Here is a 16,814-nt window from a genome sequence, read left to right on the forward strand (position 1 = left end):
CCCTGTGACTCACCCCCTTTGCCTCCTTCCAATGTCTGTTCAGATGTCCCCTCCGCATGGAGACCTTCCTTGGCTCCTCCAGCTAAAACTGCAGCTCCCTCCAACACCTCCTTCCCCTCCTTTATTTTCCTTCTAGCACACATCTCTACCTAACACGTATTTGACTACACTCTGAAGTGTGCGCGTTTGCACTAGAGTGAAAGCATCGTGAGGGCCTGGACCTTTGTCTGTTGGCTCACTGATACACCCCCAGTGCTTAGAACAGTGCCTGACATATATGAGATACTCAATCAATATGTGTCAATCAAATGCTTGAGAGCCTGTGATTCTCTGGTGGTTCCCTCGCATGACCCAGCCCACAGCACTGCAATGTGGCTGCAGGGATCCTATAAAGACTCTCTGGGGTTAAGAAGGAACCAGCACGATGCAGTTGGTCTAGTGGACTGGCTCCCCTTCTTCCTCCCTCTGGTCTCACTCAGCCCCACGCACTCTATCCTCAGAGCCTTGCCGTTAATGTGTCCCATCTCTGACACTGCCAGTCATGAGGACCGGGTCTGTCTGATTCTGTTTGCCTTCTCCCTTTTCCATCCTTCTTCTTACCCCATGACCCCTGACCTGTCCCTGCCACTTCCTGACAGGAGGTGGGGATGAGACTCAGGCTTTCTCAGGTGTGGTGGGATGGAATCACGTGCTCAGAGCAGACAGAGACAGACTCCTAGAGCTAGTGCCCCGGGGTATAAGAGGCAGGCAAGGGTGATGGCAAAGCAAGCTAGCAGTTACTTGCCTTCGTCCTGTCTTCTTGCCCTGGTCTCGCTGCCTTTCCCCACCTCCTCTCATCTACGCCTGAGCTTTAGAAGGAAATTGCAGGGGGAATTTCTGAACCAATTGGGAAGCTAAACTAGAGGAGATACTAAAGCATCTCCTCAGCCTAAGATTTTGCGATTTGGGCTTCTGGAATGAAAAAGCAAGTTGGCATTCATCCTCCTCCAGGCAGCCTCTTTGGAAGTAGAAGGTGGGGACTTCTACTCCTCTCTGCAGTTCATATTGAGACACTGCTATTCCTATGAAGATGGAGCTGAGCGTTTTCGGACTCTCCCTTCACCTGCTCCCCTCTCTCCCTTTTTTTGGATCTTAGAGGGATATTTGGAGAGCTTACCGCTTGGTCCAGGAGACCGTTCTCATCCGAATCATAGAGACGAAACATGACTGCAAGAAACACAGAGGTGAGACTTGAGGTGTCCTCCAGGCACCAGAGACAGACTGAGACTTTGCTGCTGTGAGTTTTTAGATCAGTTCTGATCATCACTGGGTCAGAACTCACCCTTGCAGCCAGCTCACCCACCCTCCAAGGCACAGAGTCTGAATCCCATACAGAGAGGGTAGGAAGAGGGACCAGATGAGAACCAAGCCACCTGGCTTCTGAAACTCTCTAAGCAATAGCTCCAGAGCTGATGAGATCTGGGTAACGAGAGTGATTCCCCTAGAGCATTCACACCTCTCAGCATCACGGGAACACCGCTCAAAGCAGATGCCCTGCTGGTGGGGGTGGGGTGGGGCAGAGGCACCAGAGTCATAAAAGGGACGTTGCTTCTATTGCACACAGAAAGGGCGTGGAGTTAGGCATGTTCAGATCTTGGCCCTGTCCGACTACCTCCAGGGCGTCAAATAAGTCATTTATCTTCTTCAGGCTTAATTTCTTCATCTGTAAGATGGAGATTGTAATAGTCTCATTATCCTAAGTTTTGTTTTCAAATGAAGATTAATATGTAAGTGATATGCCAATCTACGGTGCTTGGGCTGTAGAAAGCACTCAACAGATGTTTATTTTTCTTTCATTAATGAATATTTATATGTGGTATTTAATATGCACAATGTAGCATCCTATGCACTTTATCATTGTTACTTATTTAATTCTCAATAATGCTGTGAAGTAGTTACTATTATAGAAGCTATTGTATTTATTTTTCTAGAATGTCAACATGTGATTCAGAAACCTCCTCTACCATGTTCTAACTGTAGAGAGGGGATGGAGGACAAGAAAGATTTGGGAGAGAATTTGGGGCAAACGACTAAATGTTCATTTATGGGATTTGGAAACTTGCCATTTCATTCATCTAAAAGGTCGAGATCCCGTCTGTGGTCTCAGAAGTAAGCGGGGTAGGAGCAGAGCTGAACACATCTTCATTTCCTCCCATCCTTTAAAACTCTTCATCATGCCTGTGTTCTCTGTAGAGCCTCCCCTGGCTGACCGTTCCCTCGTGTACCTGCTCTGGACCTCTCAGGATGTACCCACAGGGTCACAGCACTCCTGTTCATCTGACCTTGTGTTGGCACTTCCTTCTACATGTTTTATGCCTCTGTACCTCTTGCTTATTCAGTGGTGTGTCTCTGGTTGGAGTCTAAGTTATTTAAAAGTAGGACCATGGGCTTCCGATTCTTTGTGACTCCCCGGAATATCCTGGTCAAAGCACTCACCACATGAGGCTTACTTGCCAAACAGATGGTTGACTGATGTAAGAAGGACAGACCTTCCCGCTAGGGTTGCTCCCGGACCCTGAGCCCAGGGGGCTCTAACACGGAGCCCTCTTTGGTCCTTCTGTGCATGAGGAAAGAACCAGAAAGTGTGAGCAAGCATCCTATTTTTTAGCAGCATGGCCTTGGGCAAGTCATTTAACTTTTCCATGCTTTCTTACATATAAAATGAGAATAATCATGTCAACCTTCTAGGGTTATTGTGAGGATAAAGTGAGGGAATGCACTTAAAGTGCTTAGCAAAAATAAGGTGTCCAGTGATGATTTATTGTCGTTGTTATTACACTGATGATAGGTGGGATTTCAGGCCATTATTTCCAAAAGAAAAAAAAACACCACGCTTGCTTGGTTAGTTAGAAAAAAAGCTTAACTTGGTTTCAATCACTAAAATTAGAGATGATTTGAATTCATTTGATTTAATTTAAAAGAAAACCAAAACTTTACAGAAACGTGGTCATTTGTCCTGTAAGAAAAAACTGTAGGGAAAAAAAAGTAAGCAAAAGATTAAAAGAGACTGAAGACACATAGTAACCAATGGCAAGGTATGGACCTTCCTTGGATCCCAATTCAAACAGACAGTGCTTGAATTGTTTCCCAATTATGTAAAAATAATGAATGCTGACTGAATATTTGATAATAGTAAGGAATTGTTTTCTTTAGATGTGATAATGGTGTTGTGGTTATATTTAAGAAAAAGTGGTATTTTAGAGGTCCATACGGAGATATTTACAGATGAAATTATATGATGTCTGGAATTAGCTCCAAAATAATCTGGGGCAGAAGGAATGCATGGAAGGTATAAATAAAACATGACTGACCATAAGCTGGTAATTGCTGAAGGTGGTTGGTGGACAGATAGAGGTTCTCTTTTATCTATGTTTGAAACTTTCTGTAATTAAAAAGCTTTTTTAGAACAGTTTCTTTTTATGACCATTACGGGACTCAGCCTGAGAGGCACTAAGATGAGGAACACGCCACATCCTCTCTGGTAGTTATGAATATGAGGCCTGAACCCAAAATCCAGCTGAAAGTGGGAAATAATTTGACATTTCCCTTTTAACTGTAGTCAGAAGAAACAGAAATCTGGTACATTTGTTTCCAAATTAGCATTTAAGACTTGTAACTGTTAACACTTCAAATCTATGGGGGAGATTTTAAGCTCCACTAATGAGCAAACCGTTTCATTTTGTTTCTGGCAAGGGTTAATTTAACTTTTGCCAGACTCTTCCTAACGTTCAAGTTTCGTTGACTAGTCTGATTATTAGCTGGAATTTTGACTTTTGCTATAATGTGTATGCTTTTAGACCGTCCCCAGAGTGAGTCATCTGCGAGACTGCAGGCTGTTTCAGCCACTGTGGGCTTTCCCTTCTGCCCCCAGCTCTTATTCTCCTTCTGAAGACATTTTTGAAACAAAGCTCAACTCCCTTAATTAACTAGCCCTCTTTCTCTAGAGGCCAAAACACTTGGGGTGGGGGTGAGTGAAGACATGAAAATAAGCTTTAACAAGATAGAGGCTGATGAGATCTCAAGAGAAAAAGAATTCTTCATAGTTAACAAGTTGCTTGGGCATGGAACAGGGGAAGCAAGACAGATGTTGAAAATCTTCCTTTGAGAAATCTTCTAAGCGGAGGCAGCAGCTTTCTGATTGGAGGTTTTCAGGAAATCCTGCCAGCAAAGCAAGGGAGCCTTCAGCCCTTGCAGAGACCCCTCCTGTTTCCAGATCTTGGTTCTCATACCAAAGTCTCAAATGTACCTCCCACTCTATAAACTTGTACTGTGTCCCAGGGTGGATTCTAAGAAATATTCACGTTACTACTGGTGACAGGGCAGAAAACCTCCCTGAAGGAGGCAGGACCCATCCCCAGGATCCCAGAGCAACCTCCAGCATGTTTAGAACAAAACCAAAAGCTTTTCCTAGAGGAAGAGCTTTTTCCTAGAGGAAGATCTAGGAAAAAGCGGAAGCCCCTTGACAGGGTACGTACTTACACTCTAGCTTATCCTGAGGTCTCCCTGTCTCCAGCAGGGACAGGTAACACACGACATCCTTCAGGTACACTATGGGAGATTCTGAGCCTGAAGACTGAGCAACAGGGTTTCCCAGTGGGGTCGCAGCCACTTGGTCTTTAGCTGGCACCTGCTTCTTGGAGATCTTTGATTCTGTGACAGGCAAAAGGAAAGCATCCAAGGACCTTGTTTAGTAAACATGAAACCCTTTGTTGCCCCATTCTTTTCATGACAGAGGCAAGAATTTTACATGTGTCCTCAAAAGCATGGATAACATAGATATGATCAAATCAGTGGTCCTAGAAATCCAGTTTGTAGGGTTCATACCTTCTGAATAAACCCCATTCTGACCCCTTTTAGGAGTCTATAGCCTTGTAAGAAATTCACCTACGCTCTGTGAATTTTCAGAAAAGATGATAGGGATTACTGACGGTAATATCAATAGCCAACAGGTAAGTGTCCTTAGCCCAATTTTACACCCAATTTTTAGAGGTAATTTTGGCCGGGATTCTAAAAATCCACACTATTGGTTATGTAACCAACATACCATTTCACAATTTTCTTCTGAAATGCACTTAAAGATAAGTAAAAAGATGAAAGTTCAAAAGCAAAAATTTGGATTAACAATCAATTAATTCCCAGAAACAAGGAAAGATTTTGACTTATGGAAAGCCTAATCAGTAGCATAAAGAAAGTGCAGAAAGTGGCTTATCATACCACAGGAGGAGAGTAAGTCTCCCCTGTGAAATTTTCCTTCTCATAGGCAGGAAAACCATCTCTTGTCCCCTGGTTAAGAAATATGATGTTATTACTAACCAGAAAACCAGGCACTATATTTTACTGTGTGAATTACACTTTTTTGAGGCACCTGAAGTGCTATCTCTCTTTACCCAGCCTCTTTATATCCATGATATCAATATCAAATAAGAGAGTGTAACTCCAGAAAACACAGGAAACAGTAAAAGGAAGACTGGTGGTGGAAAATCCAACCTAAGTGTTGTACAACCAGATAACAGAGTGCTTAAGGCATAGGCAGAGGGAGTGACAGCCTTGAATAGTAATGCCTGCTGGGGAAGGCAATGCCACCAATACACTCTTTATTCAGAGAACCAGAGCGCCAAGCAATGGCAAACAGTACATCTCAGGCCAACAGAGCTGTGCTAGATGAAAGCTTACTATGTCCTGCGGGTTAGGCTGTGGTTTGAGAAGGGAGTTAGCCATCACCCAGATGGACAGTGGGTGAGACCAAAGGTCACAGACACTCTCTGTATGTTACAAAGGGCCCTGTGAAGAGACCAAGACGGAGCTGCAAAACAAGGAAAGGAGGCTTCATCATGAAGTCTCAGAGGACCAGATCTCTGGAAATAATTTCCCACTGGATGAGACCCTCGATAGGTTGCAAGAGGATGTAACCTCTATTAAACAGGAGTAGAAAGTCTCGGGGTGGACAAGTTGAGATGAAAACAGAATAGGATGAGATAAAAACAAGGATAGTGAGATGGGAAATTGCTATGAAATTACGTATGCAACAGAAGTATTAAAATCATCACTGGAGGAAAAGTTATGGAAAAACTTAATAATGGATAGGACAACATGAAAAATTCTTTGTATTGGGTAGTCCATTATAACCCAATTTACTGTTATATCCTCAAATTATTCATCCATTAAAACACTATTGTAATGACTCTTACGCTGGCTAAATTGAAATAAGAGGTACCAGATTTATCCTCCTACTGATGCAACTAAAAAACTGGACAAAAGATATGAGACAATTGTTTATAGGACACTGAATATGGCCGGCACCAAAGGGTGATCCCAAGAGATGGGAAACAAATGAGGTAATCCCCACAAATACCACATCTTACTGACTAGAAAGTGTTTCTAGGCTGTGGCCCAAGGAGGGGAAACCCAGGCAGATCCCAGAAGTCTCTCTGAGTTGCAGGGATGGAGCTGGGAGTCTGGGGAGCCCCAGGTGGCTGGAGTTCACAGAGCAGAGCACTGAAGAGGAGGGAGCTGCATAGAGGGAACTCCAGCTGTCTCTGCAGAAGGTCCCTTTGAGTAATCAGCAGAGAGTTCCCTCAATCATTCATCTGAGTAGTGATTAGCACACATGTGTAAGGAAACTAGCTGAGGATGGGGAAGGAATCAGGATGAGAGGGAACAACAATCCCTGGAATGCATAAAGAACCAGGCATAGTGTCTATTCCCATCAATTAGAGTAGCAAATTCCCATAATTCATGAGTCATTGAGTACTCAGAAGAGTTTTGCCTTGGTAACTGCGCAAAGTTAGCCCTAGAGAAAATGCCTCCCTGGTCCTACCTAATAAAGCTTTAAAAGCTTGACCCCAAAAGGTCAAATTATTTCCAAGTAAACCTAAGTATATCCCAAAACAAACCTCAGGAATATTTATAGGAATACAAAAATATCTAGTAACAACAATGTAAAATTTTCAAAGTCTGGCATTCAATAAAATATTGCCAGGTATGCAAAGAAGCCAGAAAACATGAACAACAATAAGGAGAAAAATCAACTGAAATGGATCCAGAAATGACACAGATGATATAATAGACAAAAACTTTAAAATAGGTATTATAACTGTATTTCATATATCCAAGAAGCTGGAGGAAAGATTGAACATGTTAAGCAGAGACATGAGAGATATTTAAAAATGCCCACATCGAGTGTCTAGATAAGATATATTAAATGAAAAATACACTGAGTGGGATTAACAGCAGATTAGATATAGCAGAAGAAAAAATTAGTGAATTTGAAGCATTGCTATAGAAATTATCCAAAAAGACTACACACACACAAAAAGAGTATTATAGCAGTGAACTGTTGGACAACTTCAAGTAGTCAAATAAACATACCCCAAACATAAGAAATATATATAAAACTACACCAATAAACACCAAAATCAAATTGATTAAAATCAGTGATAAGGAGATAATCATAAAAGAAGCCAGAGAAAAAAGATACCTGGTATGGAGAGAAACAAAGATAAGAATGACTATAGTTTTCTTACTGGAAATAAAGCATGCTGGCAGTCAGTGGAAAAACATCTTTAAAGCACTAAAAGAAAAAAAAAACCTGTCAAATTAGAATTCTTTACTCAGTGAAATATTTTTAGAAAAAGAAGTCTAAATAGAGAATTTTTTAAATGTACAAACTATATAGAGCTGCATTAAAAGAAATGGTAAAGGGAATCCTTTTACTAGAATTACAGTATATGGAAACCTGGATTTACATACAAGAATGATGATCACTGAAACTAGTAAACCACATAGATAAATATAAAGAATATTTTTCTTACTAATTAAATCTTTTTAAAAGATAGTTAACTATGACAATAATAACATGCTGTGTGGTTTATAATATAGCACGTAGAAGTAAAATGTAGAAGTAAAAAGCACAAAGACCTGGATGAGAGAAATGGAGGTATGTTGTTGTAAATTTCTTATAGTATATGCAAAGTGAAATACCACTACTTGAAGGTAGACTGTGATAGTTAAAACAACTAAAATAAGAAAGGAGATAAAATGAAACCATAAAGATATTCAATTAATTTTTAAAAAGGCAGAAAAAGAGCAAAAGGGAAAAAAAGAACAGATGGAAAAAAGAAAACAAATAGCAAGATGATAGTTTTAAACCCAACTATATCAATTATCACAGTAAATGTAAATGTTCTAAAACTGTAACTAAAAGGCACATATTGTAAGATTGGATTAAAAAGACCCCAAAACATGCTTCTGATAAGAAAGTCAATTTAAATATAAAGACACAAATACATTAAAAGTAAAAGAATGAAGAAAGATATGCCATGGTAACACTAGTTAACTAGAGTGGCTATATTAGTTATGAATATAATTATAATAAAGTAAATTTCAAAGCAAAGAATATTACTAGGGATAAAGACAGTCATTTCATAAGGACAAAGAGGTTAAGTCATTAAGACAACATAATACTCCTAAACATTCTATCTCTAGGTCTTTACCCAAAAGGAATGAAATCTGTCCAAAGATTTGTATACAGATATTCATATTTTATTTTTAATAGCCAAAAACTGCAAACAACCCAAATGCCCATCAGTAAATGAATGGATAAACAAATTGTAGAATATCTACCTGTATACTAAAATATTAATCAGCAAAAAAATTTTAATTATTGATACACACAACATGGATGAATTTTTAAATTATTATGCTGAGTGAAAGAAGCCACATAGAAAAAAGTACATACTGTATCAATCTATTAATATAAAATCTAGAAAATGCAATCTAGTTTATAGTGACAACAAGCAGATCAGTTGCTGTATGGTGATGGAGGTGGGTGGGGAGGGAGGATAGCAGAGAGGAATTACAAAGGAAACTTCTGAGACTTTTGCACATCATCATTATATTGATATGGTGCTGATTTTATCAATGTATAAAGACATAAAAATTTATTAATTGCACATTTTAAACACGTACAATTCAGTTTATGCCAACTGTACCTCAACAAAGCTCTTTTAAAACAAAATTATCATTACATGCAGATGACATTACTCTACATAGAGTACCCTAAAGACTTCATGCAAAAACTATTAGAACTAATAAATGAATTCAGCAAGGTAGCAGGATACAAAATTAATATATAAAAATCTGTTGCATTTCTTTACACTAAGAATGAACTATCAGAAAGAGAAAATTTTTAAAAATCCCGTTTAAAATTGCATTAAAAAATACCTAGGAATAAACCTAACCAAGGAAGTGAAAGAGTGAGAACTATACACTGAAAACTATAAAACATTGCTAAAGGAAATTGAAGATGATTCAAAGAAATGGAAAGATGCCCCATGCTCTCGGAGTGAAAGAATTAATATTGTTAAAATGGCCATACTACCCAAAGCAATCTATAGATTTAATGTGATCTTTATCAAATTACCCATGACACTTTTCACAGAACTAGAACAAATAATTCTAAAATTTATATGGAACCACACAAGACCCAGAATCACCCAAGCAATCCTGAGGAAAAAGAGTAAAGCTGGAGGCATAACCCTCTCAGACTTCAGATAATACTACAAAGCTACAGTAATCAAAGCAGAATGATATTGGCACAAAAACAGACATAGAGATCAATGGAATAGAATAGAGGGCCCAGAAATAAACCCATACACTTGAGGCTAATTAATTTTTGACAAAAGAGGCAAGAATATACAGTGGAGAAAAGACAGTCTCTTTAGCAAGTGGTATTGGGAAAGCTAGACAGCCACATGTAAACCAATGAAGTTAGAACACACCCTCACACCATACACAAAAGTAAACGCCAAGTGGTTTAAAGACCTAAATACATATAAGATATGACACCATAAAACTCCTAGAGAAGAGAATATAGGCAAAACATTCTCTGACATAAATCATAGAAATATTTTCTTAGATCATTTTTCCAAGGCAAAAGAGATAAAAGCAAAAATAAACAAATGGTACTTCATCAAACAAAAGCTTTTGCACAGCAAAGGAAACCATCAACAAAGTGAAAAGACGACCTACAGAGTGGGAGAAAATATTTGCAGATGATGCAACTGACAAGGGGTTAATATCCAAAACATACAAACAGCTCATAAGACTTAATGCAAAAACAAAAACAAAAACAAAAGCAAAACCCAATCAGAAAATGGACAGAAGACCTAAATAAACATTTCTCCAAAGAAGATGTATAGATGGCCAACAGGCATATGAAAAGAAGCTCAACATCACTAATTATGAGAGAAATGCAAATCAAAATCACAATGAGGTATCACTTCACACCAGTCAGAATAGCCGTCATTAAAAAGTCTACAAATGATAAACGCCAGAGAGCATGTGGAGAAAAGGGAACCCTCCTACACTGTTGGTGGGAATGTAAATTGGTGCAGCCACTATGGAAAACAGTATGGAGGTTCCTTAAAAAACTAAAACTAGAGCTACCATATGATACAACAATCCTACTCCTGGGAAAAGACAAAAACTCTAAATTGAAAAGATATATGCACCCCAATATTCATAACAACACTATTTACAACAGCCAAGATGTGGAAGCAACTGAAGTGTCCATCAACAGATGAATGGATAAAGGAGATATGGTGTGTGTATATATATATATATACACACACATATACATACAATGGAATATTATTCAGCCATTAAAAAGAATGAAATTATACCATTTGCAGCAATATGGGTGAATCTAGAGATTATCATACTACGTGAAGTAAGACAGAGAAAGACAAATACATGATATCAATTATATGTGTAACCTAAAAAATAATACAAATTTATTTACAAAACAGAAACAGACTAGCAGACAGAAAACAAACTCATGGTTACTAAAGGGGAAAAGGAGCTGGAGGAAGAATAAACTAGGAGTATGGGATTAACAGATACACATTACTGTATATAAAATAGATAAGCAGTAATAATTTACTGCACAACACAGGGAACTATATCCAATATCCTGTAATAACCCATAATGAGAAATAATCTGAAAAAATATATATAGCTCAATCACTTTGCTGTACACCTGAAACTAACACAATATTGTAAGTCAACTGTACTTCAATTAAAAAAAAACATTATTACAGCCTTTTCCAAAGATCCTTTGGTTACCAGAGCTGTGACTGGATCTTAAGCCATTGTTCTAGACCTCATTGAGGTCTACTATTCAGCCCAGCAGTGGAAATGCTGGGGTCCAGAAGGACTGAGTGGCACATGTCCCACTGGTATCCTACCTGCTCATGCTGCCTTACGTGAAATACCCCTAACCCACAGCCATCCGAGCACATCTCCCAGTGACCACCCTCTGCCAGAGCACAGAGGTTCTGTCCAGGTGTCACATCACACACCCTTCTGAGTGAGGCTTCTTGGGTAGAGCGGACGTGTTCCACCTTCTCTGTTCGTTTCTGCACTATTACTTCTTGCCTTGCAGTTGCCTTGCAGTTGGGCAGTTGCCTGCACCGCACTGCAGGCAGAAAACTGAGTTTGTGCTAAATGGTGTGTGATCTTGCAGAAGCAGGCTTACTCCCCACACCCAACCACAGTTTTCTCATCTGTTAAAAGACAGACGCGCTAAAACTGATGTTTACCAAAAGTCTTGAATGACAGGAGAAATGTTTGTGAATATAATGCTAAGTGAAAAACAAAGCTGGATCCAAAATTATATATATATACACAGTCTGATTCCAGTTCTGTAAAAATTTTACGGAAATAACCTACAAGGATACATATGTGTGTGTGTGTGTGATTGCATTGGTAGATACAGGTGATTTTGTTATTTCTTTAGTTTTTCTGTACTCTTCAGAATTTTTTTTTTATAACACGTTACTTTTATAATTGGAAAAAAATAAGAAAAAAATGGAGGGACTTTCCTTGAGACTCCAATAGTCCACACTGCTGAACCATCTCAACAGGCTGAGGAACTAAATAAAAACCAGGAGAACGCAGTTCACATTGTTTATCCCACCTGTTCCTGGGCATTCGGGGAGGGGTGAATTCAGCCTTTCCTGAGCTGACATCCTGACAATGGCAGGTTGCTCAAGGCTCTGAGCCGATTTTGAACTCAGTGAAAGCCCCCCTCTCTCTCCGCTGTGCTTATGAATCCAACCATGCACCCACCTGGCTCTGGGAATGAATAACTTAAAGTGGGCTGTTCTAGATCTGAGCTTGGAGCTTGATCTGATAGGCCTAAATAAGCCATATCAAATGAGATTCGAGTTTTTTCCTCTGGCTTTTGCTTGGGCTACAGGAAAAGGGTGGAGTTTTCAACAGATGGCCTGATCTAAGGTGATTCCAGAACTTGGCTCTTCCTTGCTGGCAGAGGCCCCTCTCTGTGGTGCCCACCTGTCCCTACATTCTTGCTTCTGGTGAACAGGGGCATCTAATTAAGACATCTGTGGAAGGTGGCCTAACAGGAAAAGGATTTGCTACTTAAAATCTCAAGACACAAAAGAAGATGAAAAAATGCTGTATACCTCCCTGGGTCAGTGGTCAGATAACTGCCCTTTCATGATTGGACCACAGGAGGCTGATATTTCCCATGCATGGGAAAACAGTGCATGACAAATCACTTCTCCAGGAGGAAGTCTCTAGAAGTTGCTCTGAGACCCAAAATGATACAAATATTGCAAATAAGCATGGTGGTCAAATAAGCCAGCCAATGTCTATTATCGTCAGTGATTATCTTTTCTCAAATATCACATAATGACAGCATCCCCACTAAGTCTTCTTTGGTACCTTAGAAACTTCAGCTGCTGAAACAAACCCTGCCCAGACAATCTGGAACCTCAGGGAATGAAGTGTAACTTCTCTCAGGTTCCTTTTGAAGTTTCAGATGCTTGGACTAATAAAGTCTCTGGGTAAAGAATCTGGGTAAAGAAAAAGATGCTTTTCATGGTTGATTTTCTTTCTGAGAGTTTAGAATCTCAAAGCTTCCAGTTTGAACCTTTTATTTCTACCATGAGGATGATTTATGTCATAACATGCCCTCTCTATTCCACATAAGATTTAAGACTTATTTATGACTTTAATCCATTTGACCAAGGAGCTCTGGACCCACCACGTCTGGGTGAGATGCTGGGCAGAGAGGTGGATGAGCCTATATACTTTGTAGAGTCTCACCCTGTGGCTGCCCCTGAAAGCCTCAGGAATTCAATGAGGCTCTTAGTCCTTGCTTTCTGGAGCTCCAAGAGAAGCCTGGAATTTGCTGAGCTTATGGTCCAGAGGCAATCCTCCTTTCTCAACCATGTTCCGCTTTCTATCCAGAGTGGTTTTGATCTCACTAGTCTTTCAGTTATACGCTGAAAACTCTATAATCCTCTAGTTGCCCTTTTTGCCATGACTGGAAAAAAGATTAGAACTACATCTAGCACCAATTGAAGGAACCTAGGTTCCTGTTACAATTAGTTCTCATTCAGTTGCAGTATCTCTTATCTATCCTGCCAGGTATGCATGTGTATGTATGTAAGTATGTGTGTATGTGTGTGTGTGTGTGTGTGTGTGTGTGTGTGTGTGTGTGTATACACAACAAAACTATATTTTTTATCCCTTGGGCACATCCCAAGAACTGGAATTCACCAATGTGTATCAATCTTTTCCAAACAATAATGTAAAGGAAATAAGATCTGTCTCTCTTAGTCTTTGTATTTGAAGCTCCAAGAGCAACCTGGGAGGGAGACAGTCCCCGAAAGCCCTTCTTTGAGAAGAGGATGCCCAACTGACACATCTGGAGACTGAGGGCGCAGACTGAAGGAGATTTTGGTAGATATGACAAGTTGAGAATAGGATGTACTTCTGGAGGATGGCCTGAATGATAATTGCTAATATTTACTGAACATTTACTCTGTTCCAGGCACTATTCTAAGCATTTTACACACATAATTCATTTAACCTTCATATTAACAGTTACATCACCTCATGCTACAAATAGGGAAACTGAGGCACGGGGACACTGTTCAAACACATCCGAGGTTACAGAGCTACGTATTGTCAGAGCTGGGCATCAAACCCAGGAAGCCTGTCTCTGAAGTCCAGATTCTTAACCAATAGGCTTCTCACCTGACCCAGCTTGGGTTTATAGTGTCCAGGAAATTTGTATTGTATCTTAGAACAGAGGTCAAGGAGAATAATATTTGCTCTTTCTAGTTTTCCTAGGAGCTTCTGTCCTTGGGACTGTGCCTGTCAACAGAGCAACGGCCTCCAACTGATAAATGTGCCAGGGAAGGTTCTACATCTATCATGACCCAGGAGTTAGTGCATAGACAGCCAGACATCATGATGGTGGCCCCACTGGGAGTGCAGCCTTGATCATTCCATTAGGACCTAACCAAATTGGTGCCTTTATGTGGCGACAAACCTTAATTCAGGCACCTCAAGAGAGACCATTGCTTCCTCTCTTGGTGTAGGAAAGAGCAGCAGCTTGGAGGTTGGACAATTCTGGATTGAATCCCTAGCTCCGCAGGCCACACAGTGGTATGCAGTCTCTTAAAGCCTCAGCTCCTCAGTGTGTGAAGTGGCGTGATGACAAAGGCTTAGGTAAAACATGCAACAAAACAGGTGCCTGGCAAATAGATCTTTAAAACATTAGCCGGCTTCCTCTTGCGCCTCTCAACTTGTTCAAAGAAGTGCGTGTAAATATTGCTGGAAATCAACCAGAGCACACTCTTACCCTCTTGTCCTAGCCCCCTTTCAGCCATTCACCGGTAGAGCCATCTCTACCGCAGCCCCACGGCCACTTCTTCACATACACTCTCTGTGTCTCTCTTTCTCTGCCCCTCCCCCCAACACACACCCAAACCCCCACTGTATACCTTCTCCTTTTCCCCTCTCTGTCCAGGCAGACCCGTCAGAAGTAAACATCTAATGAGCTGTCCGAAGTCCTTGCCCTGTTTTAGGGCAAGTGAAGCAAGAACCTTCACCCAGGCTCAGAATCTCAGCACATTTGAGGGTCAGGGACCCCCAAAGTTGGAGGCAGACAAGATCTACTCAAGGGTATACAATTACGTGGGGATAAAACCACTGGGTAGCTTTTCCCCCTCCCTCCAAGAATGAGGTACTGCCCGCTCCTCCCCCAAAGGCTTACCCGTATCAGGGGCACAAGCCTCGTCTGCTTTGGCAGCGTTATCTGCATTCTGTATGTTGGAATCTGGGGAGTAAAAAGAAGATATCATGATCAGCCCATGCCCTCTAGCATTTTAGAGAGGCAGGTAGGAGACCTTTCCTCAAATTCTGGATCACCGGGGTGATGCCCGTATCTCTGGTGTTGGCTGGGTTCAAGCTCACTTATTGAGGTTGACTGCGTTTCCCCCATTATCACCCAAACTCCAGAAAGACAGTAACCACACCCTTCCCCTCCTCTGGCTCTCAGGCTAGTCCCAGCCTGGGCACATGAGCTGAACGTGCTCCCCAGGGACGGGCAGCTTTTGTGGAAGGTCCACCCCCCGGCCCGCCTGCCATACAAAAGTCTGTGCCTCCTCTTCCCCCCCATCCTCTCCTCTGATCCTGAGTGGCAGGAACTATGCCCTCTTTATTTCTCTTGCTGAGAGATCCATCAGACAGGGCTTCCTGAGAGGGCAGGAGTCCTGGTCCCCTGGTCTCCATTCCCCCCTCCTCCCCATAGGGAAGTTACCATGCACAGGGGACCTTCTAGGAGTGCAGCCTGTGCCCACGGCAAGTGGGCTAGAGCGGCAAAATCTCCCTTCCATCTTGGGGAATGCTGGTCCATGTACCTGGGCCACTGGCCTCGCTGCTGCTGGCCCCGTCATTTGGGTGGTCAGGGGTCTCCTGTCTGGGCTTCTGGCTAAAGGCCAGGAAGAGGTGCGTGCTCAGCGGCTGAGGAAGGTCCACCTCCAGGTATGCCCTCATGAACAGCTTGAAGACGTCATAGGTAATTGGCTGAGAAGATGAAGAGGGAAAAGTCAGTGGAGAGAAGTGAAAAGACAGAGGTGGGAGAGAAGAAGTAGGAATGGGGCAACTGGCCTTGGAAAGGGAAGCAGAAGGGAGTGGCGTGATTGGTGGGGGCAGGAATGAAAAGGCCTGGGAGGTGATGGAGGGTGACAGGCACACGGAGCAGGGGTAGGACGTGAGGAAGAGAAAGCGCTGGTGGTGTGTGTTGGGGGTTGGTAGGGCACAGAACCACGGGAGGCTTCTATAACAAGACATGTCTAAGTTTAGGCAGAAAAGGGGGTGATGGAGAGTGAGCACTGGGAGTGAGGGGTCTGCCTGAGTCCAGGCCCAGGTGAGAGTCTTGTATCTAACGAGCAGGACTAGGTCAGTGCCCTGGAATTCTAATCAAGATGAAGAGTAGCAGGGAGAGGGAGCTGGGGAGGGCAAGACGGGGATATGAGATACAAACTACTGTGTAGAAAATAAACAAGCAACAAGGATACATTGTATAGCACAGGGAATATACCCATTATTCTGCAATAACTTGAAATGGAGTATAATATATAAAAATATTGAATCACTATGCCGTACACCTGAAACTAACATGATATCATAAATCAACTGTATTTTAATAAAAAAAAAAGATGAAGAAGGATGTAGGTGAAAACACAAAGGAAAGAAATTGCCCTTCTGTGGTATGTCAGTGTTCTGCTTATGCTGTGAGGGATGTGATCCTGAGCATTCAGTTCTCAGAAAATAAAAAAGGACAGGCTCCATCTTTCATTACTTTCATAACTGACCTTCTTTGGACAAATCTCAAGATAGCAGGGGAGGGTGTGTGTCTGGCTTGGCTGCTCTCAAAACATGTCCTTGTGAAGGTT

At 41.4% G+C, this 16,814-nt stretch overlaps 1 protein-coding gene across 4 annotated transcripts in view; it reads right to left on the reverse strand.

Annotated features, from left to right (window-relative positions):
* The window catches only part of DGKG (diacylglycerol kinase gamma), a 152,879-nt gene that overhangs the window by 115,288 nt on the left and 20,777 nt on the right, over positions 1–16,814 (reverse strand). For all 4 annotated transcript variants that reach the window (XM_057738604.1, XM_057738603.1, XM_057738602.1 and 1 more), the window contains exons 3-6: positions 15,777–15,942; positions 15,131–15,193; positions 4,519–4,689; positions 1,157–1,206 (exon numbers count right to left, since the gene is read on the reverse strand). In XM_057738604.1, coding sequence (XP_057594587.1) covers positions 1,157–1,206; positions 4,519–4,689; positions 15,131–15,193; positions 15,777–15,942 — 450 coding nt within the window. The remainder of the gene's footprint in view (positions 1–1,156; positions 1,207–4,518; positions 4,690–15,130; positions 15,194–15,776; positions 15,943–16,814) is intronic.

This window comes from Hippopotamus amphibius, chromosome 6 (genome assembly GCF_030028045.1).
Source record: "Hippopotamus amphibius kiboko isolate mHipAmp2 chromosome 6, mHipAmp2.hap2, whole genome shotgun sequence".
NCBI lineage: Eukaryota > Metazoa > Chordata > Mammalia > Artiodactyla > Hippopotamidae > Hippopotamus > Hippopotamus amphibius.